Source organism: Plasmodium knowlesi (genome assembly GCF_000006355.2).
Source record: "Plasmodium knowlesi strain H genome assembly, chromosome: 9".
In the NCBI taxonomy this organism is placed as follows: domain Eukaryota; phylum Apicomplexa; class Aconoidasida; order Haemosporida; family Plasmodiidae; genus Plasmodium; species Plasmodium knowlesi.
Window position 1 is genome coordinate 1,293,172 of NC_011910.2, and position 27,231 is coordinate 1,320,402.

At 38.7% G+C, this 27,231-nt stretch overlaps 4 protein-coding genes across 4 annotated transcripts; all 4 read right to left on the reverse strand.

Annotated features, from left to right (window-relative positions):
- Positions 1-432: 432 nt before the first annotated feature.
- PKNH_0929800 (SICAvar, type I) lies at positions 433-13,105 on the reverse strand (the record flags this gene model as incomplete). The annotated part of the gene is made up of 10 exons (XM_002259285.2): positions 433-861; positions 1,168-1,830; positions 2,074-2,772; positions 3,642-4,322; positions 4,526-5,209; positions 8,016-8,657; positions 8,992-9,624; positions 10,115-10,236; positions 12,007-12,865; positions 12,992-13,105. The coding sequence occupies 10 exons, from the start codon at positions 13,103-13,105 to the stop codon at positions 433-435; spliced, it is 5,526 nt and encodes a 1,841-aa protein (XP_002259321.2).
- A 2,609-nt stretch (positions 13,106-15,714) lies between these two features.
- On the reverse strand, positions 15,715-16,715 carry PKNH_0929900 (conserved Plasmodium protein, unknown function; the record flags this gene model as incomplete). Its single annotated transcript, XM_039114056.1, has 5 exons — positions 15,715-15,852; positions 16,005-16,073; positions 16,216-16,254; positions 16,417-16,567; positions 16,666-16,715. The coding sequence occupies 5 exons, from the start codon at positions 16,713-16,715 to the stop codon at positions 15,715-15,717; spliced, it is 447 nt and encodes a 148-aa protein (XP_038969682.1).
- Positions 16,716-17,412: 697 nt separating this feature from the next.
- PKNH_0930000 (oxysterol-binding protein, putative) lies at positions 17,413-20,640 on the reverse strand (the record flags this gene model as incomplete). Its single annotated transcript, XM_002259288.1, has 1 exon — positions 17,413-20,640. One exon carries the CDS (start codon positions 20,638-20,640, stop codon positions 17,413-17,415), a length of 3,228 nt encoding a protein of 1,075 aa, XP_002259324.1.
- A 1,542-nt stretch (positions 20,641-22,182) lies between these two features.
- Positions 22,183-24,306, reverse strand: PKNH_0930100 (conserved Plasmodium protein, unknown function; the record flags this gene model as incomplete). The annotated part of the gene is made up of 1 exon (XM_002259289.1): positions 22,183-24,306. One exon carries the CDS (start codon positions 24,304-24,306, stop codon positions 22,183-22,185), a length of 2,124 nt encoding a protein of 707 aa, XP_002259325.1.
- Between the last annotated feature and the right edge of the window lie 2,925 nt (positions 24,307-27,231).

Consider the following 27,231-nt stretch of genomic DNA (forward strand, 5'->3'; position numbering starts at 1 on the left):
CGACACTATATGTCAAATATATATATATGTGTATTCTTGTCTGTTCTTTGTAATGAAATGATCTAAATATAACACATTTTCCATAAAGGTTTTCATTCATTTTACACTCGTCAAACAAACGTCTTAATTTTCACAGAGTAAAAAAATTAATTTATACCTTTAATCCTGAACCCTAAACCCAGAACTGTAAACCCTGAAACCTGAAACCATAAAACCTAAACAGTGAACCTGAGACCCTGAACCCTAAACCCTGAACCCTAAACCTTTAATCACGAACCCTAAACCACGAACCCTAAACCACGAACCCTAAACCACGAACCCTAAACCACGAACCCTAAACCACGAACCCTAAACCACGAACCCTAAACCACGAACCCTAAACCACGAACCCTAAACCACGAACCCTAAACTGTGAACCCTAAACTGTGAACCCTAAACCACGAACCCTAAACTGTGAACCTCTTCAATAGGAACAAGTTCCATAGGAACAGGTTCCATAAGAACCTCTTCCTTAGGAACCTGTTCTTCTTCCATTAATGCGCTTCCCATGAACTCTTGAATCAAAAGTTCCAGAAAATCCTTCTGGTTCAATTGTGTGTCCCCTTTTTGACATTCGTCCAACACTTCAAAATGAATTTCAATAATCGTGCGGCGATTTACGCGGCCACCGCCAGCAGGATCGCGACCAGAACGTTTCGTTCTCGTTGGAGCAGAACGAGGTTTTCGTTCCTTCACTAATCGATATTCATGTGGACCGGCTTCTTCCACATGATCGAGTAGGTGTTCCTGTACTGATGGACCGGGTATTTCAGTAGGAGATCTTCTGAAACGTGCTCCTCCTTTACCAGGAGGACCAAAATACTACAAAAAAAAAAATAAAATAAAATAAAATATGAGAGGATATTTTTGCTAAGAAGATTGTGAAATATTCTTTTTACACATTTTTTTTTTTTTTTTTCTTTTAACCATTAAAAAAATTTTTTCTTTTTAACCATTAAAAAAAATTTTTTTTCCTTTTAACCATTAAAAAAAATTTTTTTTATTCTTTTAACCATTAAAAAATTTTTTTTTCCTTTTAACCATTAATTTTGTCCATTAAAAAAATTTTTTTTTTTTTTATTAATTTTTTTCTTTTTTTTTCATTCATTTTTTTTTTTTTTATCTTACCTTCCAAAGGTAATAAGCCATAGCAGAAAGGCCAATAGAGACAGGAGCCAAAGGAAGAAAAGGGGTAAGGAGATCCGTAAGAAGGATGGGACAAACTGTATTCTCTAATGTTTTTTCCATTTGGTCTTGCTTCGATTCGTTTTTGAACAATTCATTAGATTTACTTCCTATATCGTCATCGCCAATTTTGCAATTATTATAATCTTCCTCTTGTGTGCACACAAAACAAGAATCAGTACTACCATTCTTGTTGCATAAAGGTGATGCTTCCATAATGTCTTTACTTTTTTCAAAAGCTTGATCTATCCCTTCCTTTATGTCACAAAGAGGATGTACCCAACTATTTCCTTGTTTCTTCTTATTTGCCAAGTCTTTCAATTGTTTTGCATATTCTTTAAGAAATAAACAACCCATCGTTTGTGCAAACGATGGGCCATTAACAGGGCCCAACTTAGGGCCGTTGGGGCGGCCATAAATGTGCTGCAGTCCTGCAGCAAAATGCAAACAAGCTGCTCTATTTGTTCGCCTTTCTGTATGGCCCTTAGTACTCCATGCGACGTTGGCGTCATTGCAGTACTGTTCAGCAGCCGACTGCTTTGTAGCGTTGTTCATATTATTTAAAAGTGCCGTTAATTCCTTTCCGATCTTATCCATCAAGGCATTCTAAACATAGAACAAAAGAAGAAAAGAGAGAAAAAAAAATATATATGTATATATATATATATATACATATATATACATATACATATATATAGACATATCTACATATGCATACATACATACACATATATATACATACATATATACATATACATATATATACATATATACATACATATACTTATACTTATACGTATATACATATATGTGTATGTATATGTATACGCAGTTGTACACGCCCCTTACCCAATTCACTTCGCTGCTTTTTCCTTTTTTTTTTTTTACGTAGAATTGTTTTGCTGCGCACTGAAGTTGAGTACAGAAATTGTCGTCCATTTTATTTATGTGGGACAATTTCTCTTTAATTTTGGTGGTGTCCTCGTCTTTGAGGAGAACGTCCATTTTAGTCTCCACTTTAGTAGCGTTATCAGTACAATTTTGCCCATTTTTTGTTGTTTCCACCAGAGCGCTGGGAACACTTAGTTCGCATTTCTTAAAGTCTTCATTTTGCCTTGAGCAAAGAAAACAACCATTATTACTAACACTACGAACACCATTACATGAAGAATTATTATTCTGTTTATTCCATTTATCGAACATTTCTTCTATTTTTGTCTCATCAATGGGACAACTATTCTCCATTTCTTTTCTTATTTTAGTTGCGTAAAGGTTAAGTGCTGCGCACATCATAGATTGTTTAAAAAACTTATCATCATCCTGATGACCGGCCTTAGTGGTAGTACTACTTGAAATTTTTTTAATGTAGTCTAAACCTGCTGTGATATGATTACAAGCTTTTCTTTCAACACTTTCAGAATTACCATCACCGAACTGTTGGCAGATTGTGGTATTAGAGTTATTTACTTTCTTCGCTGCTTCAGACTCGATGTGTTGGAACATCGTCTTCAGTTCCGGTTTGACTCCTACCTCCTCCCAAAAGTCACACTGTAAAAAGAAAGAATAGCAAAAGGTTATATATATGTAGTATCCGGTTGTTGTAGTATCCGGTTGTTGTAGTATCCGGTTGTTGTAGTATCCGGTTGTTGTAGTATCCGGTTGTTGTAGTATCCGGTTGTTGTAGTATCCGGTTGTTGTAGTATCCGGTTGTTGTAGTATCCGGTTGTTGTAGTATCCGGTTGTTGTAGTATCCGGTTGTTGTAGTATCCGGTTGTTGTAGTATCCGGTTGTTGTAGTATCCGGTTGTTGTAGTATCCGGTTGTTGTAGTATCCGGTTGTTGTAGTATCCGGTTGGTGTAGTATCCGGTTGGTGTAGTATCCGGTTGGTGTAGTATCCGGTTGGTGTATAGTATGCGGCTGGTATAGTATCCGGTTGTTGTAGTATCCGGTTGTTGTAGTATCCGGTTGTTGTAGTATCCGGTTGTTGTAGTATCCGGTTGTTGTAGTATCCGGTTGTTGTAGTATCCGGTTGTTGTAGTATCCGGTTGTTGTAGTATCCGGTTGGTGTATAGTATCCTGCTGCTGTAGTATCCGGTTGGTGTAGTATCCGCTTGATGTAGTATCCGGTTCCTGCCTACGAGGAGTTTTTCACTTCCCCCCTAATGTAACTAAAGCTAACCCCTGAACCTTACTCCAATACCCCTAAAACCTTATTCCAACACCCCTACAACATTATTCCAACACTCCTACAACCTTATTCTAACACCCCAGCAACCTCATTCCAACACCCGGAATCTGACTTCTAATACCCCTAAAACCTTACTCCTAAACCCGGAATATGAATTTTTTTTTTTTTTTTTTTTTTAAATATTCATTCCATTACCACTAAGTGTTGTGTTGTTTTTAGTAATACTTACCCAATTCTTTGCAGGATTGCTAGTTCCTCCTGACGTGGTCACTCGATTTTTGAACCATTTGGGTGCGGCGCATCTAATGTATTCGCATAAAGTGGTCATTTCATTTATTTTCGTTAGGGTGGTAGATACTTCGTTCTCCATTTTAGACTTTACTCTTTTTAATTTGTCCGCTACTTTCATTTGGGTGGTTCCGCCAGCTGCGTCAATTATGCTAAGTTCGCATTTGTCAATGCTGTCATCATTCCATTGGCACGGAACACAAGGTTCCGTGCCACCACTGCAATTAGCATTAGTAATTGGACCCCATGAACCAAATGCTTTTTTTATTCCTGATTGGATAACACAAGTCGATTCTTCTTTCATTTTTTTTGCATATTCCTTAAGAAGGATACAACCCACTGTTTGTCTCAACAGTAGGTTCTTATCCAGGATTTTCTCGTCGCCCGACGACGGCGACGGCGCCGTCGCCCCATTCGTCTTGTAGAGTGCAGTCAATCCGGCATGCAAATAATTGCATGCCTTCTTTTCAGGGTTAGTGGCATCCCTCTGACCATTGGGAGTGCCATCATCCATCTTAGCACATTGATTTCCATTAGTGTCTGTACCACTATTTGTCTTCATTGCTTCGGACAATTGTGTCCATAGTTGTTCTACTTCGCCATCCTTTGTCCAGAGGTTTTGCTGCAAATGGAATATAAATATATATATATATACATACATATATAGATACATATATATATACATATGCACATATATATACATATATACATATATACATATATATACGTATATAAATATATACATATACATGTATATATACGTATGTATATATATATACATATACATAGATGTACAAATGTATGTATGCAGTTATCCATCCTTACCCAAGTGGGTTTTCCACTTTTGCCTTCTGTCGAGTTCCATTTTTTTGCTGCGCATTGGAGTTGAGTACACAAAGGAGATTTTGTAATGTCAGTGATAGTAGTTAAGGTGGTATTCACTTCGAGGATGGATTGAGATGGGGATTGGGATTGGGATGGGTCCTCGTTGAGGAATTTATTCATTTGATCTTTGACTCTAACTGCTTCAGTTGCGTCAGTATTGCAATTTCCATTTGATTGTGATGGTGTATTAATCAAATTGCTGTCAACACTTAGTTGGCAATTATTAAATTTTGGTTGTCTTATGCACTGGAAACAATTATTATTACCACCACCATTAACCGAACATGAATTTTTTTTATTCCATTCTTCAAACATTTTACTTATTTTGTCCTTATCAATGGGACATGAATCTTCAGATTTTGTAATTATTTGATCAGCATAAAGGTTAAGAGCAATACAACCCACTGCTCGATCGAGCAGTGGGTTGCCATTACCACTGCTTGTACTGTTTTTAATGTAGTCTAAACCTGCTGTGATATGATTACATGCCCTTCTTTCAACACTATCAGCATTTTCATCACCAAACTGATCGCATGGACTATTAGTATTATTTGCATTGTTCTTCTCGATGTGTTGGAACATCGTTTGCAATGTTGGCCTGACGCCCTCATTCCAAAATTGACACTGTAAAAAAAAAAAAAAAAAGGTTATATATGTAATTGGTTGTGTAGTATCCGGTTGTTGTAGTATCCGGTTGTTGTAGTATCCGGTTGTTGTAGTATCCGGTTGTTGTAGTATCCGGTTGTTGTAGTATCCGGTTGTTGTAGTATCCGGTTGTTGTAGTATCCGGTTGTTGTAGTATCCGGTTGTTGTAGTATCCGGTTGTTGTAGTATCCGGTTGTTGTAGTATCCGGTTGTTGTAGTATCCGGTTGTTGTAGTATCCGGTTGTTGTAGTATGCGGTTGTTGTAGTATCCGGTTGTTGTAGTATCCGGTTGTTGTAGTATCCGGTTGTTGTAGTATCCGGTTGTTGTAGTATCCGGTTGTTGTAGTATCCGGTTGTTGTAGTATCCGGTTGTTGTAGTATCCGGTTGTTGTAGTATCCGGTTGTTGTAGTATCCGGTTGTTGTAGTATCCGGTTGTTGTAGTATCCGGTTGTTGTAGTATCCGGTTGTTGTAGTATCCGGTTGTTGTAGTATCCGGTTGTTGTAGTATCCGGTTGTTGTAGTATCCGGTTGTTGTAGTATCCGGTTGTTGTAGTATCCGGTTGTTGTAGTATCCGGTTGTTGTAGTATCCGGTTGTTGTAGTATCCGGTTGGTGTAGTATCCGGTTAGTGTGTAGTATCCGGTTAGTGTGTAGTATCCGGTGGGTGTAGTATCCGGTTAGTGTAGTATCCGGTTGTTGTAGTATCCGGTTGTTGTAGTATCCGGTTGTTGTAGTATCCGGTTGTTGTAGTATCCGGTTGTTGTAGTATCCGGTTGTTGTAGTATCCGGTTGTTGTAGTATCCGGTTGGTGTAGTATCCGGTTAGTGTGTAGTATCCGGTTAGTGTGTAGTATCCGGTGGGTGTAGTATCCGGTTAGTGTAGTATCCGGTTGGTGTAGTATCCGGTTGGTGTAGTATCCGGTTGGTGCGTAGTATCCGGTCCCTGTCTGCGAGGAGTTTTTCCTCTCCCCCCCTAAAGTAGCTAAAGCTAACCCCTGAAACCTTACTCCTAAACCCTGAAACCATACTCCTAAACCCTGAAACCTTACTCCTAAACCCTGAAACCTTACTCCTAAACCCTGAAACCTTACACCTAAACCCTGAAACCTTACTCCTAACCCCTGAAACCTTACTCCTAAACCCTGAAACCTTACTCCTAAACCCTGAAACCTTACTCCTAAACCCTGAAACCTTACTCCTAAACCCTGAAACCTTACTCCTAAACCCTGAAACCTTATTCCAACACCCTTAACACCTTATTCCAATAACGCTACCACCTTATACTAACACCTTTACCACCTTATTCTAACACCCCCAACAACATCATTCCAACACCCCAAACAACATCATTTCAACACCAAAACAACATCATTTCAACACCAAAACAACATCATTCCAACACCACAACAGCCTTCATTCTGACACCCCAACAACCTTCATTCTGACACCCCAACAACCTTCATTCTGACACCCCAACAACCTTCATACTGACACCCCAACAACCATCATTCCAACACCCCAACAACCATCATTCCAACACCCCCCAACAACATCATTCCAACACCACAACAACATCATTCCAACACCACAACAACATCATTCCAACACCACAACAACATCATTCCAACACCACAACAACATCATTCCAACACCACAACAACATCATTCCAACACCACAACAACATCATTCCAACATCCCAACAACATCATCCCAACACCCCAACAACATCATTCCAACACCCCAAAGAACCTTCATTCGAACACCCCAACAACAACATCATTCCAACACCCCAACAACATCATTCCAACACCCCAACAACATCATCCCAACACCCCAACAACATCATTCCAACACCCCAAACAACCTTCATTCGAACACCCCAACAACAACATCATTCCAACACCCCAACAACCTTCATTCGAACACCCCAACAACAACATCATTCCAACACCCCAAAGAACATCATTCCAACACCCCAAACAACATCATTCCAACACCCCAAGCAACATCATTCCAACACCCCAACAACCTTAATATAACACCCAAGTAAATTCATTATGACACCCCTAAAACCTTTATTCTAACACCCCTGAAACCTTACTCCTGTACCCCTGAAACCTTACTCCTGTACCCCTGAAACCTTACTCCTGTACCGCTGAAACCTTACTCCTATACCCCTGAAACCTTACTCCTGTACCCCTGAAACCTTATTCTAACACGCCTACAACGTTATTCTAACACCCTGACAACTTCCTCCTAAACCCGGAATCTAAGTTCTAACACACTGACACCTTTGTCCTAAACGCGGAATCTAAGTCCTAACACCCTGACACCTTTCTCCTGAACCCGGAATCTAAGTTCTAACACCCTGACCCCTTCGTCCTAAACCCGGAATCTAAGTTCTTACACCCCTACAACCATCCCCCTAAACCCGGAATCTATGTTCTAACACCCTGACACCTTTGTCCTAAACCCGGAATCTAAGTTCCTACACCCCGACACCGTCGTCCTAAACCCGGAATCTAAGTCCTAACATCCTGACACCATTGTCCTAAACCCGGAATCTAAGTTCTTACACCCTCACACCTCCTTCCTAAACCCGGAATCTGACTTCTAACACCCCGACACCTTTGTCCTAAACCCGGAATCTAAGTTCTAAAACCCTGACAACTTCCTCCTAAACCCGGAATCTGAATATTTTTTTTTTTTTTTTTTTTTTTTTTCTTTTATTCATTCTACCCCCCCTAAGTGTTATGGTAAGTTGGTTGTTGCTAGTAATACTTACCCAAGTCTTCTTTGGAGTAGCAGTACCACTACCAGTGCTACCCTTACTGTGCTCATTGAACCACTTCCCTGCGGCACATTGGAGTTGGTCACATAAAGACTTTGTTTCGTTCATGCCGTTCACGATGGCAGTTGTGGTGCCCTCAATTCTTTTCTTAACTTTGTCTAACTTCTCTTCTACCTTCTCTTTTTTGTTGCCATTCGTGTGAATTTCGCAACTTTCATAGTCCTTTTCATTCCATTCGCACGGAACACAAGGTTCCGTGCCACCAGAACCATTGCAATTATCACTGAGACCTTTACCAGCAGTGTCGAAAGCTTTTTTAATTCCTGCTTCTATTTCACATTTGGCGTCCTTTTTCATCTTCTTTGCATAAGCGTGAAGTAAAAAACAACCCATCGCCCGTTTCAATGATGGGTGCTCATCGAAGATTTTGTTATCAGTGCCTTTAGACGTTGTAATGTCCTTCAGTTTGGTGAAAAATTTTGTAAGATGCTGGCATGCCTTTTTTTCCGGCTTGGTAGCAGGTCTACTGCCATTATCCATTTTATCACATTGTCCGTTTACGCTTTCTTCCATCATGGCGCCTTGCAATTCTCCCCACAGTTGTCCCACTTCGCCGGTTGTCGTCCAAAATTTTTCCTGTATAATGTGGTATTAATATATATATATATATATATATATATATATATATATATATATATATATATATATATATATATATGCATATGCATAAATGCATATGCATATACATATACATATATACATGTATATGTGAGTACATACATATACACATATATGTACGTATGCATGTACTTACATATATACATATTTATACACATACATACATATATGTATATGTGTACATATGTATGTATACATACACATGTGTAGACATACATACGTCCATATATAGTATATGCGTATACACCTATACACCTTCTTTCCTCCCCTACCGCAGATGTACTGTACTTACCGCACTTTGTTTTCCATTGGGCGAATTTAAGTGGGATGCTATACATTCCATATAGTCACATAATTTATTCATTTTATTTATTGCAGTTAGCATTGTACTAATGTTTTGGTCCTCGTCTTTCTTGAAGATGCCTTCCACTTTGTCCCCTGGAATGCCCGCTTCCTGTGTGCCAGTCTGCACGGTGCAATTCTCCATGCTGGTATCATTCCATTGGCAAGGGACACAAGGTCCCTTGCCACCACTGCAATTACCATTAGAATCATCACTGAGTTTCTTTCCAAGATCGAATGCCCTCTCTATCCCATTATCAATGATGCAAGTCGCATTTTTTTTTATATGTTTTGCATACGCGTGAAGTAAGAAACAACCCATCGTTTGTCTAAACAGCGAATTTTTTGTAGATAGGATGTTGTTCTCGTCGCCTGTCGGCGACGACGTCGTCGTCGGATTGTACAGTTCGTTTAAGCCGGCATGCAAATAATTGCATGCCGTCTTTTCAGACGGAGTTGCTTGTCTGAGGGTGCCATTATCATTCACTTGACCACAATTTCCATCTGCATTGCCATTTGCCTTCACCATTACATCAGACAGTTCTTTCCACAGCGCCTTTACCTTACTGTCCCAAAAGTCTTCCTGCAAGTGAAGTAATATATATATATATATATATATATATGCATATGCATAAATGCATATGCATATATACATATACATGTATATGTATATACATACGTACATACATATATATATGTAAGTATATATGCGTATATACATATATGTATATGTATATACACATATGCGTTTACATATGTATGTGCATATACATAGATATATGTATATACGTATATACATGTGTGTCTACATGCGTATGTATTTATGTGCACATCTATACATGTATGTCTACATACGTATGTATGTACATATATGTATATATGTATATATATGTAAATGTATATATGCATATATATGTATATATGTATATATGTATATGCATATGCATATGTCTATATGTGTATATGTATATATGTATATATACATATATGCATATACGTATACATATGTACGTATGTATGTATAAATATGTATGTGTATATGTCTATGTACATATGTACAGTTGTTTCCTTACATTGGTGCCCTGTACTCCTGATGGTACATTCTGCCATAAATATTTCATGCAATCTAGGCGTTTGCATAAAGCATTGTCCTTGCCGCCCTTGTCATCCAATGTGTTCTTAATACAATTTTCGGCTGTAAAAAGATGGAAAGAATGATGAAATTATGGTGTGTGTGGATTTTTTTTCTTTTTTTTTCTTTTTGATCTTCTTTTCCTTCTTCTGTGTTTGGTTGGTATGCAGTATCCGGTTGGTATAGTATCCGGTTCCTTTGACATCCGGTTACTGTGTAGTATCCTGTCCCTGTCTGCGAGGAGTTTTTCCTTTCCCCCCCCTAAAGTAGCTAAAGCTAACCCCTGAACCTTAGCCCTAAACCCTGGAACCTTGTTCCCATACCCTTAAAACCTTATTCCTATACCCTTAAAACCTTATTCTAACACCCTTACCACCTTATTCCCATACCCTTAAAACTTTATTCCTATATCTTGCAACCTTATTATAATACCCCCCAAACTTCCCCCCCAAACCGGGAATCTGACTTGTAACACCCAACAATTTTTCCATCTTCACCCAACCTATTTTTTTTTTTTTCTTTTCCCCTTAAAATTTCTTTCTTTTATCCCTTTTTCGAGAGTTGCCCAATAGGTGTTATATCTTGTTCTCGTAAAAACGTGTATGGGACATGCACGCGCGAGCGCTCGCGCCCCCCAGCGCGGACACTATATTACGGTTTCCGCGCAAAAAAAATGTGGAAGAACGCTAAAACATTCATATAATTAGAACTTTATTAAAAAAAAAAAAAATAAAGAAGATTTTTTTTTCCACATTTATTTCTTATTTTGTTTGCAAAAATTTTTTTTTTTTTTCTGGTGAAAGGATACCCTTTGTTTATAGAAAAAAAAAAAAAAAAAAACATTCTTCTTTTTTTTTTTAAGAACACACATTTTTTTTTTTCTTCTTTCCTTTTTATTTTTTCCATTTCCAAAAAAATATTTTTTCTTCTTCCTTTTTTTTTTCTTTTTTTTTTTTAAAAAAAAGAAAAAGAATCTTCCCGTAATACATCTAAATACCAGGCCATATATTGTTGTTCTTACACCTTAAAACATGGAACCGTAAACCCTAAAAAATACGAAATCTTACACATATACACCGTAATATATTATAAATCCCGCAACCGAAAAATACGAAATCTTACACATATACACCGTAAAATATTATAAATCCCGCAACCTAAAAATGCGAAATATTACACATACACCAACCACAAAACGCAGTACAACTCATGCACATCCATTCACCTACATTAATTTTATTATTTTATTATTTTTTTTCTTTTTTATATCCATTTCTTTACTTCCTGTTTTCTTCTTATATTAATTTTTTTTTTTTTCCTTTTTCTTTTTTTCCTTTTTCTTTTTTTCCTTTTTCTTTTTTTATTACTTTTCCTTTCTTTTTTTTATTACATTAACACATTAATAATGTAATAATGTAATAATGTAATATATTAATAATGTACTACATTAATAATGGAATACATTAATAATGCAATACACTAATATATTAATACATTAATACATTAATAATGTAATACATTAATATATTAATACATCAATATATTAATGATGTAATACATTAATACATTAATACATTAATATATTAATAATGTAATATATTAATGATGTATTAATGATGTATTATATTAATAATGTAATACATTAATACATTAATATATTAATATAATACATCATTAATACATTAATACATTAATACATTAATACATTAATACATTAATACATTAATATATTAATATATTAATGATGTAATACACTAATGATGTATTATATTAATGATGTGATACACTAATAATATATTAATAATGAAACACTTTAATAAAAAAAATACTTACCTAATTTTTCATCAGATTCTTTCGCTATCTCCTTCATTATGGCCTGAGCTACTGCAGCAGTGTCAGTACTGTCCTTCTGCATAGCATTCTCAAATACTTTCGTTAATTTGTCTAAGTCCAATGAATAATCTTTACTTTCACCTATGAGAACGTCTGATAAAGGCATTACCTTACTCTCATTTTGGGCGGTGTCCAGTTTCATGAGCTTAGTCATGCTACTTGCATTAGCCTTTAAATATTCCTTCTTCCTTCTCTCCTGCGTTTCCGGCGTCTTCTTTCCTTCATTACATACCTTCGACCATCTGTTGCCCCAGAGTGTCCCTATTCGATAGCCCCCCCCCTTCAACCCTGCGTCCCTCTTCTGCTGTGTCCACTGCTTGATTTTATCTTGGAGGAGTGATTTGCCAATGAGAAGAGCGGTGGCATCCACTTTTCCTTCACACTTATGAATCATTTCATCATTCATGCCTTTACCATTATGCCTCCTTAAGTTATCCTCCACCTCGTTCGATATTTTCCCTATAATTCTGTCCAAATTACAATGATCCCCATAAATTTCGGAAAGAGCAAGCATGCCCACAGTGCATCGAGCAAGCCACTGACCTTCGCTGAGTTTCGCTTCGACCTCCACCTTCGATCTTCCCAATTCCGTTATACCACTCATGAAATAACGAATACCCATTAAACCCGCACAAAGATCTTTGACATATTCATTCTTGAACTCCTTCCCCTTGCCTCCACCCCATATGGATTCTGCAAAGTCCGGACTGCAGAGCTTCCCTATTTCCCCGACCCCTGGCTGCATCAAGGAGTTCTGCAATTTTTTCCATGCTTCCTCAAAATCCTTCCTCAATTCATCCTACATAAGGGGCAAAGAGGAGAAGAGAACGTATAAGCGCACATGCATAGATATGCATGCACATACGTATACGTAAATATGTATATGTATATATGTATATACATATATACCTATATATTCACCTACTGTAATTTTTTGTGCCGTGCCGGTGGGATCCGTACTCTGGGTCTTCCTGAGCACTTCCTTCATCCATGTTTCGAACAAGGACGTGGTACTACCACCACCTGCTTCCCCTGACATGATTTGTTCTATGTCCGTTTGTTTGTTTATTCTCTGTTTGTTCTGTTCCTGTTCTTCTTCTCCTCTACAATTTGTATATTATAGAAAATTTAACATAACTACAGAAAAAAAAAAAATTTTTTTCTCTCACAATTCTTAAAACAAAAAAATATATATATATATTCAGTCTTCAGGACCTTCTTTTTTCATTCCATATATTTTCTTTTTTTTTGGAACTACTATCCTTTTTTTTTTTTTTTTTTTTCTTTTCAGTTACCTCCTGTTACTTCCTCTTCTTCCCCTGCGCCCAAACTCTCACTCTCACTCTAAACCTTCTTTCCCCGTTTAACCGTCCTTCTTTCTTCCTTGTTTCTTCTTATTTTCTTTTCCTTCTCTTTCTTCTTCTTTTCCCTTTTTTCTTTTCCTTCCAGTCAGCTTCTTAATAAAAAGAAAGAAGAAAGAAAGAAGGTTTGAAAAGAAAATAAGAAGGATGAAGGAAAGGTTCTTTCCTATATTATTGGAACAATAATATGGCCTGGTACATAACCACCCCAAGGGGAGAGGGAAGGAATGTTTGGTTTAAGGGAAGGAATGTAAGAAGAAAAAGAAGGTTTTCTTTTTCCTCCTTTTAGGGTTCGAACAAACAATAACATATGACCTGTTATTTTAGCTTCCTTAGGGGTAGAAAGAACCTTTTCTTTTTGTAGGTGTTTTAAAGGAGGAAGAAAAAGAAGGAAGGTTTAAAAGGGAGGAAAGAAAAGGTTTTAAGGGGAAAAGAAATAATGCTTAAAGTATGCAAAAGAAGGTTTCTTAAAGGAGGAAAAAGAAAGAAGATTTCTTAAGGGATAAAAAAGAAAGGAGTTTTTAAGGGGGAAAGAGAAGAAAAAGGAAGATTGAATGGAATGAAAAGAAGGTTTAAGGAAGGAAAGGGAAGAAAAAGGATGATTGAATGTAAAGGAAAGAAGGTTTTCAGGGGAAAGGAAAAATAAGGTTTCTTAAGGGATAAAAGAGAAAGAAGGTTTTCAAGGGGTTTAAAGGAAGAAAGATTTTATGGGGTAAAAAGAAATAAGGTTCTTTAAGGAGGAAAAGAAAAGGAAGGTTTTAAAGGGGAAAAGAAAAGAAGGAATGTTTTAGGAGGGAAAAGGAATAGAAGGAAGGTGGAAAGGAATAAGAGGAAAAGGAATAGAAAGAGAAGAAATGAAAAGGAATGGAAAAGGAAAGGAGAAGGTATAAAAAGGAAAAGAAAAGGAAAAGAAAGGGAAAGTGAAGGAAAAGGAATGAAAGAAGAGAAATAAAGGAAAGGAAAAGGAATAGAAGGAAGAGGAATAGAAAGAGGAGGAAGGGAAAAGAAAAGAAAAGGAATGGGATTAGAAGGAAAAGGAATAGTAAGAGGAGGAAGGGAAATGAAAGGAAAAGAAAAGAATGAAGAAAAGAAGGAAGAAAAGAAAAAGAAAAGAAAAAAAAAAAGAATTAAAAGAAAAGAGAAGGAAAGAAAAAGGAAAGGAAAGAAAAAGAAAAAGGAGAAGAAAAAGAAAAGAAAAGGAATAAGAGAAGGAAGAAAAAGAAAAGGAGAAGGAAGAAAAAAAAAAAAAAAAAAAGGAAAAGAAGAAGAGAAATAAAAAGATAAGAAAAGGAATAAAAAAGAAGAAAGTAAAGGAATAGAGGGAAAGGTAAAGAAAAGAAAAGGAAGAAAAAAAGAAGGAACTTTTAAAGGAAGGAAAAGGAAGAAGTTTTTAAGGGGGAAGAAAAGAGGATAAGGTTTATGGAAGACAAGGAAGGTCTAAAGGAAAAGAAGAATGTTATAAGGGGTAAGGAGGAGTAGGTTTAAAGGGATAAAAAAGAAGAAGTTTTAGGACGGAAGAAAGAAGAATTTAAGGAGAAGAAGGAATGTTTAAAGGAGAAAAAGAAAGAAGATTTTATAGGAAAAAAAGGAATGAAGATTTAAAGGGAAAGAAAAAAAGGGAAAAATATTTAAAGGGGGAAAAAGTGAAGAAGAAAGAGTAAGATGGCTTAAGGGATGGAGGAAAGAAGAAGAAGGTTTAAAGGAAATGAATAAGAAGTTTTAGGGGGGAAGAAGAGGGAGTTTTTAAGGAAGAAGAAAGAGAAGAGATTTAGCGCAAAGGAAGAAGAAATTTTAAAGAACAGGAAGAGAAGAAGGTTTGAGGGGAAGAAACAGATTTAAGCGACGAAGGAAGAAGTAAAAAGAAAGGAGAAGTCACAGTTCCCTCTGTACCTCTGTTTAGTAGGAACACATTCAAAACTAATGCACATAAAGGCATATTTCCATGCTATTACAGAATGTTGGTATGGCCTCCTACCATCGCGTGAATACGCATGTATATAGAAGCGACGAGTTCCAAAGGGATGCTAAGGTCCACTATGGCGTTGTTAAAAATTGGCGAAGGAGCACCGCGGGAGAACATTTCTAAGAACATCACAGCTCTGTATTACGTTATGGGGTATTCCGTAACAAGGGGGCGTGCGGGATGGAGAATGGGGGAGGTGGAGTCCGTTACCTAACTGTGAGCAGTTCCATCAAATGGATAACTCCCACAAAGGGGGGATGGTGTTCATTTGAGATAGGGTCGAACACATTACTCCATGTATCCTCCTCTCCCCCCCGCATGATACTACTTATGCTTTACTCCCCCCTGCACCGTCCTAGACGTTGAATAGGTTGCCGTAGAATCGTGCAGCCAGAGCATGGGGACCCCGTCACGCCTTCGTCGCCTCTGGTCTTCATTGTATAAAAAATCATCCAGGTTGTGCTATGGAGGTGGAGGATTAAAAAAAAAAAAAAAAATATATGAGGAATCTATTACAATTCAGATATCCTGGTTTTCACCTTTTACCCCCACTTTTCAGAATAACTTTGCACACAGTCCTTAATCGCCCATTTGAGACTTCCCCCATTTGTAACCTTCCCGATCATTCCCAAATCGCTCTGCAAAAGGTACAAGGAAAGGAATAAATCCAGCTTCTCCTTTTTCTGTTTCGAGGGGGAGGGGGAAGTGTGTAAGTGCCTGTATACATAGACAAATGTGTACACATATATGCCCATGGGAGAGACATACACTGTGGAGAATGCAACCCCCACAGTGCTACTTGGCGTATCATTCCCCGCTTATTACCAGCTGTGCGAAGCGAGAACTGCATCTGGGAGTTATTTCCTGTGGCATTAAAGGGGATGTCACAATGTGGAGCAGTCAATTGTGGTATGTCACCGCGCTGGCACGTTCACCGATAGGAGTAGACACCACTATTGGTGCTCGTGCTGCCCTTATTGCGCGCTGCAATTTGCTACTCATTTCCTGCTGCTGCAACCTGCTCACCCAAATTGCAAAATTAAAGGGGGCTCCGTTCTTGCATGCCCACTTGCTCATCCTGCTTCTACTGCTTAAATTTCTATAACTTTGCGTCCTGGAAAGGCCCTTCCTGATTGACTTTGCTTTGTACTCGTAGCAGAAATTGTCGCTGTTCACGCTGCAAATGGGCAAAAAATGGTGAGTACAGGAAGGTTTGAAAAAAAAAAAAAAGGTCGATGGATGACTATGTAAAATGGGTCTTCTTGCCTTATGTACTTATTTTCCCCTTCGAACAGAATAAACGGCTCCACATGCGACTCCTCCATGTTTCCTGTTGTCAGTTTTATTGCTTTTGTTTAAAGAGAAGTTATGAGGAATCATGAGACCAATTCCACATTCTCCGTCCAACGTTTCTGATCGCGTATATTTGGAATTAAATGTCCACAATGTTGTGCCCCCATTTTGTTATATTTCACCTCAACGGTTGAGAAAAAAATATATATATTTCCCAGCTAGCCAAAATGAAATGCCGCGGAGAAAAAAAAAAAAAAAAAAAAAAATAGCGAAAAAGTAAATAAATTCGCAAAATATGGAAACAAATGCATACACAAATGCGCGAGTAGCTGACAGGACGAAAGGACAAGGCTTAACTCGCACATGCGGGAGGGGATCAATTCTGCCGTAAAAATATGGCATGCAGTGGGGCTCGCTCCCCTATAACATGAAGCGGCCTGCACACTCGAGCAAATAGGCACATAAAAAATACAAACGGGTACAAACAGGTACAAAATGACAAATGTTCGTCCGGTTATTCCTTTCATAGCTTCATGGCAGCTTCGCGAAATCTATACCATGAAAGAACGTGGAAGATGCCTCCCCATGAACGAAAAAAAAAAAAAAAAATGAAGTAAAATCGTTAATTTAAAAAATTTTATCACCCATTTCTTTGTTTGCCCAGTTTCGCGGGGTTGCCAACATGACACACATCCTAGAGCTCGCACGTGTCATGAATATGAGGGCACCTCAGAATATGTCGGGCGTGTCCGCGAACAGCCCCTTCTTCTTCGCGACCCAGTACTCATTGTTGAAGAGGTACATATCCCTGTCCTTATAAATGGGATCCTTGTGCTTGTAAAACCATTTCGGCCTGTAGGAGTTTTTCCCCATGTATTTCTTCGAGTTCATTCTTTGCTTGTTTTCAAGTCTCTGTTTTTCACTCATAGCAACTTCAATATTGCCATTTTCGTAACTCCTCTGATCGGGCCTGAATCTGCTGTCTGTACAGGCAATAGGTGCACCCTTGGATGGATCATATTCGGGAGTGATTTCGTTCAATTCCATGGTCATATTGTTAAATCCGTAATATATTTCACTATGTTTCGGCCGTTTGGAGGCCTTCCACACACACACTCCGTTTAGGAGATCCACATTATTTTCATAGAACTGCCAGTCAACGTTGCCAATAAACTCATTCAACGTATTTCTGTTAAAGTGGTTAGCATTTTCAGATCCATCGGCATTGAAAAAGTATGAATCGTATTCCTGTTTTTTTAAATGCTTTACATAAGCTATGTAAATTTCTTCTGACCACTTTCCGTATATATAGAAAATAATATTTTTGTAGCGATCACATACGACTGCTCTTACCTTGTGGATCTCGTTGTCAAACCATCCCTTGCGAATGTAACGGACAATCGAAAAATCTCCGTTGTTGTGATTTCTTATGAGTATGTTTCCATGCAGCTCGACCCACAACTTCCCAAAAATGATGTTGTGAATTATCATGTTGGCCCTTTCATACGTGTAATGCTCCTGGTCGTACTTGGTTGATTCTGTGCCAGGTAAAGGGTCACTTCTCTGTGGATCGACTTTATGCGGACTGCCTCCCTCATCGGGGCAGTGTGCACTGTGCGTATCTGCGTCCCCGCTGTTCCTCTTGGTCGAGGCGCACGTGCCCACTTTACATTCGTCCACGTTGGCATCTTCCGCATAATCAAAAAAATAACTCCTACCCAAGCGTGTTGTACATTCGTTCGTGTGTCTTTTCCCCCTCGTTGGAGAATTTGCCCTCTTCCGGTACCTAAGGATCAGGTGACTGGACCCCGGTATAGTGACCTCAACTGACTTCCCCAATATTTGTACATTCACAGTTATGCTAGCAAAGTTTTCCATGTACTCATTGTGGCAGTGGTATGCAGTGATAGGGGGGTGGTGGACTACCTGCTCCGACACGAAGAAGAATTTCCTGTGCGTCACTTCATACGTTTCGCCTAATAAAGGGTTGAATGGCTTAAACGTTCGACCGATGACGGAAGCGTAGGGAGATATCGTAAAGGCCGTCACGTACGCAAGTCTACTAGTACTCTCAACTTCCATGGAAGCGCGCTGGAGCAGATACACGTATTGGAAATCTTCTGCCAGTCTTTGTAAAAATGAGAAGGGTTCATTCAGATAAATAGGCATTCCTATGCGGGAGAGATCCTTCCCGATGCAATCCTTCAACAGGGACCACATGCTAATTTTTATGTCTGCTCGTGGACTTGGCAGTTTGGTCCTCCTCTTAATTCTGTTGTCTGTGTATATATCGATTCGGTTAAAATTTAGTGACTTTATATTTCTTCCGGTGCACAGTTGGATTAAGTGCAGATCGCTTTCGTTCGTCTCGCCTGTTTCATTCGTGTATCTCTCAGCCGGGACGACATTCTCTTCTGTGTTCACATCCACCTGGCAGTGTTCCTCTGTCCTTTCGCTCGTTTCTCCTTCATTTGTATGGAGTGTTAATGGGAGGATGAGTGACCCATCTGGGGGGGGTACTTTTTCTTCTTCTTCCTTCTCCTTCTCCTCCTCTGATTCGTTCCTCCCTTCGGGTGATTCTCCAAGGGGATGGCGCTCGGTGGAAGTTCCTCCTGAGTTGGCATACCTCGGATGTCCCCTTTCGGTTATGCTCTTCGTCCGCGCCTCCTCGTTGGTGATCGTGTCATCAGATCCAAGAACATTGGAGGGTACATTTTCCTCCTCACAAAGTGACTCACCATCGCAGTCGAAAAACATGTCTTCATTCTCTTCCTCCTCACTTTCTTCATCATTCACGTACAAGTTAAATTTCTCCAAGTGATTTCTTACCTTATCTTCTAAATCACTAAAGCTTTTTTTGTCCTGTGATTTCTCCAGAAAATAATTTTGCTTGGCTAACAATTTCAACGATTTGTTCATGCACTTCAACTGCATGTTCTCCTCCTTCAAGAGCATATCCGTGCAGGTGATGTATTTCTCAATGACAACATCTATGCACTCAATTGAGTTAGACAATTGGTAGAGAAGAGGTCCTACATTATCACTGTTCAATTTGTAGTTGGACTCCAATTTCATTTTCCTGAGAATGGAGTTCGCTTCACTAAGTTGTGAATTCTTTATCAAGTCTCTCGTAATTTCCTTTAACGACACCACATTTTCCATAAGACAGAGAGTTGGACTCTTGTCTTCGAAATCGGTACAACTAATGAATACATCGTCTAGGTTTATTTTCTTCATTCCATGTGCTTTTATATTTTCTTCCGCATTGTCCAATGTGACACAGGATGAAGTTTTGTCTAACTTGCCCGTTTGTTCTGTCTTCCCTTTTTGAGAATTCACCCCCTGTCCATCCTCACCGGCGTGGCTCTCCATACCCTTCTTCCCCTCCCCAACTGAGCTCATTGTTCTACTCTTACATAAATCATTACTGTTGTTTATAATTTTCCATATGAACTCTGAATTTGTGGATACATTAAAATTGTTGATGCCCATGTACCCCTTCCTGCTATGTCTGCCTTGTAGGTAATTCAGTTGTGCCTTCTTAAAAGATATATACCACTTGTGCTTGTCTTCTGGGAAATCTGCCTTTAGGTAGAGCACGCCCTGCTCAGTGGTGTCAATTTCAAAGTGCAGTGGGTCATCAGGACACACTTTTATTTTGCAATGCGACAAACCAAAGGTCTCTTTCGTTGGAGAGAATTTATCTATCGAGTATCTTAGTATGCCATTTTCCAACACGAAGTATCTTGGTCTGTAACTTCCAATTATATTTGTCCACTTATTTAGCCACCCCTCGTGAATTATTCTCTTGTCTCTGTTATACCTGTGCGTGTGGCTTCCTCCATCATTTTGCGCGTCGCTTCTGTGACTCCCTCTGGACCCTTCTGCGCTAGTGCTCGCCAAGGAGTTCTTCTTCTCGCTGAACAATTTCAGGTTCAGATATTTCCCGCTCAACATCGTGTATGGATGAGCCGTACAAATGTGCGGTGCACTTTGCTTGCTGCTTCACCCCTCCCCCCCCTTGGACCCTTTTCCTTTACGGTTTGTCCGTGGCACTCAAGCGCATTACTCGGAAGGAGCTACGTACATCCAGCGGTTCTGCAGATCACAACTGGAAGAACTATATTTCGGAGAAATATGAAAATTCATTTGCGCCCCCTTTTCTTACATCGAATGGACAAAAGACCTCCCCCCCCTCCCATGGAGTTGTCTGCATGGGAACTATATGAGTCGTGGGACCACGACAGCTTTCCCCCCTCTGGATGTGCAGATGTCGCATGTGAAGTTGCCAATGCTGCTCATCAGTTGTTCGATAAAGGTGAGTAATCAGTGGTGTGCGCGCGGGGTACAAAAACAAAGCCCGGAGGATAGCGTGTACATGTAAAAGCGTGGGGGAAAAAAATGCAGAAACAAAATGGGATGCAAAGATGGGGCAGAGTAACTCTTAGGCACTTCCTTCTTTGCAATCTTTTTTGGAGCACATCCGAAGAAGAAATATGAACAGACGGCAGAAGGAACATCAGCGCGGAAAAGGGGGGGGGAGTGCAAAAAGGTGGCTAGGAAAAAAATGCTCACGCATTTGCATATATATATACGCCAAGACGAAAATAAAAAAAGAAAAACCGAAACCAACATAAACACTCAGAGGAACGGATGAGTAAAAAAAAAAAAAACAATAACAGAAGGAATAACCCTTTTTTTATGATAACAATATTAAAATGCGACCATGGAAGTGATTCCTTCGAAGTCCAGCAAGTGCAACTTCAAGGAAATTGGTCCACCCGTCTGGAAAAATTACACCAGGCGAAGTGATGCAAAGTGAAGCAAAACATACAAAGAAAAAACTCGAGTGGAGGCGATGGAACGTAGTTTGCGCACTGTTTAAAAAAAAGAAAAAAAAATATATATATTTTACTTGCCTTCGCTTGATGGGCCTTGTTTTTCCCGGCTATAAAGTTCATCTTACGCTTAGTGGACCACACGCGAATCTTCTCTTAACCCTCCCTATCTGAAAGCGTAACCCGTATTGCAGCAACTTAAGAACGTTCTTTCCCCGTCACCGCGACAACTACAAAGACGAAGAAACCCTCGTTCTTTGTAAACATTTTTCCATCACGCGAGTTGGTATGGCTACACACCTTTACAACTCAATCAACGCTCAAACATCTTCACCATTTTGATAAGGAAGAAAATTACATAATTCCCTCTCCCCCCCCCCCTTCTTATGAATCCAAGGGGACCAAATCAACATCAGCAATTAGACAAAAAAAAAAAAAAAAAAAAAAAAGAAAAAAAAGAACTCCCAAAAAGGCATGATTTGGAAAATATAATACTGCGCCCCCCTCACCCCTGCTGCTCTGTGGCGTTGAAGGAATACACAGTACGTATTACGATCCAACTTACGTTTTAATTGGAGGCGTCATGTGATACATGAGCCAATATGTGTACGTTTGTATATGCGCCTTGTCATATATATATGTGTATATGTAGATATCCCCCTTAGGGAGATATGCTGACCCGGTGGGTGAAGGCGCGCTGACGCCTGGAGTTCATGTCTCCCTTAAAGCCATTTTTCAAAACGGACTTAACCTGGGGCCCCTTCGCAAGTAGTATGTTTCGGCGGTAAGTCTTGGTGAGCCGCCTATATCGATGCGAAGCAGTCCTGACGTAAAAAAAACTGGGGCATATTCGGGAGAGACGACTGGGACAGGTGTTTTTATTTTCACTAAACTTTTTTATTTTACAGTACATAATAAAAAAGAAGAAAAAAAAAATGATTAACGATGGGACGACAGCTGCTATGAAGAGAACAACATAGTGGTATTTAAAATGCCTGCAAATCGTGCAATTAATGGATGGAGGAATTTCTTTCCTTCTGTCGACAAGATAATATAAAACGTTAAAGTATGTAATTTTATTTATCTGTTTAATTATTTCCTTGGTGGATACATAAGCCAAATTCTGTGTGTTTTTTTTTTTCGAATATAATTTTATGTGTGCAACAGTTTCTTCCCTTTTCATTTTTATGATGATGTTGCTGATTAAGTTGTTGTCTATGCCTTCACCAAATTGACCCACCACTTTTATAATATCCGTGTGTTTATGTTTTATACATGCTCCGTAAAAATGGAGAGAATAAAGGGCATTAAATTCTTTTGTATATTTCAGAAGAAATTTCTGGACATGCTTAAAGCTAAATTTTACCTTCCCCTTTATCAGTAGAAATATATGCAAAGATATATCTTCATATTTCTTTTCTTCATCTTTCATTTGAGAATTTTTGTCATAACCGAATAAATATTTTGCCATAACGAAAGTTGGCTTTCTGTAGTACAGCCCCAAATTTTCATTATACAAGAAATGGTCTATCAAAATGTTATAAACATTTTCTATGGTCAGTTGTACATCGCATGAGTCGTCTTCAATCCTGTTTTGCCCTCCCTCCTTATTGGTTATTAAAACTTGCACTACAATTTTGTTTCTGTTTGTTTCTATGTGGAAATAGTTCTCTGGAATATCCTCCGCTGTGACGGTGGGGTCGCTCTCGTCACCGTGTCGATTTCTCTGGGTAGGTGATCCACCTGGAGGGGGTCCCCCAAATTGCTTCATTACACCATCCCAGTGCGAGGTCCATAGTTTATCTTCGCTGCTAGTTCGATAGCCTACAATCTGTAGCTGGGCTAAGCATACCCGGCTGTACTTGTCAATTACGAAGGCGGAGTTTGCGTGCCCAAGGTAGTCGGGGTATAGGGCGCGTATAAATTCCTCCACAATGTATTTCAGTTCGGCCTCAATTGTGTAAAGGTCTTCCTGTTTCAACGCGGCGGCTTCGCCATTAGCGCGCGCACAGGCACCCGCGTTTTCGTTTTCCTTTGCATTTGCACCATTGGAGGGGTTCCTCTCCAGCGACACATACAACAGTATGCCGTCCTTATTCAGGGACAATTTGTATCGCATAATTTTTCGTAAAAAGTTTAAGCTCATCCATTGCTTTAAAGTATTTTCATACACGGACTTAAGCATGTTTCTTTTTTCCGCCTCGTCTAGCGTTTGGTAGCTAGCTATAATCGCCACGTAGAGTATGTCTAGGAGGAGTTGGGCCCTTTTGGAACTTTCGCTGGAGTTATATATTTCCTGATTTGGGAAAGGGACCACGGCCAGTACGTTTTTTTTCTGCCTACCATTTTTTACACTCTTAAGCATTTCCCTCTGAATTTCCCTTTCGATTTCTTCATCCACTTCATTTTTTACGTAGATCATTTGGTACTGCTCTTGAGATATGCGTTTAATTTCATTGTACAGGGTCATGTACACATCGTCACTTTTTTGGTTCGTCCCTAATTCGATGTACTCCATCGTCCTCACCACATCATCCAGGGTCATGTTTCTTTTTAGAAAGTTGGTCTTTGTGAGGAATTTCATAAAAACTAAACGGAAAAAGTGATAGTCATCCTGGCTAAACGTTTTGGACAGCTTATTATTGTAGAACTTTTTTACGAAGAAGTTACCTTCTTTTTTCATGTTCATTTTGTGAAGGATGGATCCTTCTATCCCTTCGTACAGGAGCGCAACCACCAAGTACAGGATGCATAACAGGACCTTCTTACCCATTTTGTTTTGCATAAAAAATGGGTTCTGCGTGGCGGGCCTTCTACTTTCCGCTCATCGTTGCTGGGCATTAAAGGGGTGCAACTAACAAGGTCTGCTTTAGTATGGTGCATGCACATCTGGAAAGGAAGGCAGCTTCGTTTACATTACCACTTCGAGAATTGCCTTACTCTAGAGCTCTCAAAACGAAATATATTCTATATGCTCATTCGCCGGAATGCAAGCATAAAAAAAAAAACTCCCCAAAAAATAGATCAAATAAAAGAAAAAACGCTATAAAGAGGAGACAACCGAACAACTGCTTGGGGGAGAAAAAAATTCCCCCCCCCTCAAAAAAAAAAGCCATTTTAGACAAAATTTCGAAAAAAAAATGCACAAGCTAACCTCTTTGTAACTTTAAGGAATTGCATGCAAGGGGGCGTTTCAACCTCCTGTAATTTAATAATTTATTTCTTTTGCTTCCTTTTGGAGGGGAACTGTTTTAGCATATGCGCTGTGGGCCATCAGTTAGCAGAAGTTATTTTTTTAAATGTGTTAAGGGGTATTTAGGGTTTGCGGCAAAATGGTAAAAACAGATGTTGGGATAAAGAGAGCGCACGTTACTTCCGCCGCCCTGACATGAATGTCATGTGTGCCTGTCTCCCCTTCGAGTTGTGCGCCATAAAATGCAGTCTCGTCATAAGTTCGAAGTGGCCATTTGGCAGGAGAAAAATAATGGCATCATTTTAGCCGAAAAATATTTCCAAAAAAGGTTGCGTCTTTTTCGCATCTATATTTGTAAGCTGCTGTTAGCAAATTTTTAAAATTTAAAAATTGACGGAAGTTTATAAAATGCAAAGGAGGAAATCAGTCACCCTTTGGATGTTTCATTTTTATAGGGTGTTCCTCCGCCGTCCCACCTCATTTTTTTTAACCATCTTGCGGACATTCCTAACACTTTGGGGGCTTCAAAAATAGGGCATAATGGTGAAGAGAAAAAATAAACTTCACATGCTCTTTTGACAACGTGTAGGAAGGAGGACTTTCTTATGTGGGTTCCTCTGTTGAACGAATAAGGACATCTTAGTAAGGGTGGTGGTCAAACCGGCAAAAATCACACAGTGGTAGCCCATTCTATTTACAAATTATCACAATATTGTTTCGTAATTTGAGATAAAGGGAGAGCACCTGTGGGGACCCATTTTCATGTAAATCAGAACTAAGAAGTGGTGAAAACTACTGGAAAAATTGCAAATATCACGCGTGCGTGTGTATACATACGTGTGCACAAATGTATAGCCCCCTCGACATATATATAACCGACCCAGCGTGAAATTAAAGAGGTTAGAATTTAGCCTGCCTGTCTGTTTTTTTTTTTTTACCTTACCTGTTCATAATATTTTCTCTCATTTTGCATAAGAAGCGCAAAAATATTATGAACAGATAAGGTAAAAAAAAAAAATATTCGCCAAGGGGCCAAAAAGTTGGTAACAAAAATGTGGCAATATTTTTACGCGTCAATTATTTCGTTACACATATCAAAGGAATAATTTGTGTACCTTCCTTTATTTCCATTTTTTGTACTTTATTCTTTTTTCTTCTTATTGTTGATGAGTTTCCCCTTTTGCGTTTTTTTTCCTCGCCAATTTCACTTCTTACATGTTTAATGTTGTTTTTTCCACACAAAGGTATGTATACACTTGCTGTGCATCTTACTGCCCACAAGCTCATCTTGCCACAAACACAAACGGAGTGAACTGCGCACCTTCGTTTTTCATTTCTACATAACGCTAGCTTATATAATGAATAGAACCTTTATACAATACGTTTTTTTTTTTTTTTTTTTTTTTTTTTTCCCCTTTCCGTACCCGCTCTTGCCTTCCCCCACTGGTGTACTAACTTCTTCACATGAAAAATTTCCCGTTACATTTGTAAAATAAGCCTCCTGGAAAGCTTCATTTTACTTTTTTTAATTTGTACATGCTGAATTAAAATTTTCTTGTACAGCACAAGCAAATGTACACAGTGTTAATCGTTTAAATGTCCCAAAGGACTTATTTTCAAAATATAGGATTACGCAGTTTATGTTTTGTACATGCTTATAGTATAACATCCCTTACTGCGTTTGTTTAAAGAAATGCCCAATTTTGGATGAGTGACCATATGTCCACCTTTACTTTATACACAACGTTTTTCCTTCTCCTCCCCTCCCCCCCTCCTTCTGTTTCCCTCTTGCTATGCGCCTGTGCAGGTGTATACTAGTATAAGTGTCACGTTACAATCTTTTAATTTGGTGGGGAATTTGATGCAAGGGTTATAAGTTTTAATGGCCCACTGAATGGACATAGAACTTGCACAAACATTCTAAAAAAAAAAAATTAAGCGACGTGAGGTAAAGTGGGGACAAAATAAGGTGAAACAAAATGAAGTGAAATAAAAGAAAGTCTTTCTCACTAACGTTTTTCGCTTAGAACGTATGTACCTATTTTTTCATATGCATATATATTTGCAAAAAAAAAAAAAAAAAAAAAAAAGAATGAATAAACGCGCACAACTTTTAAAAACATAAGAATGAGAAATTCGTGAAACATTAAAAAAAAAAAAAAAAAAAAAAAAATCTCGTGAATGCATATAAAAAACATACACGTGGCGCACTGTAGTTATATAAACCCTTTCCTATGGGTACCACGAAAACATTTTTTTTCACCTCCGTCCCGTGGGTACCAAATGGAAGTGAAAAGCGCGTAGGAAAGTGACAAATTGCCAAATATTTGACTGTCATTTTTTTTACAGCTGTTCAGAGACTGATCGTTTGCAAATTTCCAAATGGGAAAAAGTACATTGTGCGAAGCGAATTATTTTAGAAATAAGCCTCTTTCTCATATTTTTTCGTAATTTCCGAGTTTTGTCATCACGCGGGAGCACATGCGTACGTGACGCATGTAATGTTAGTACTACGTA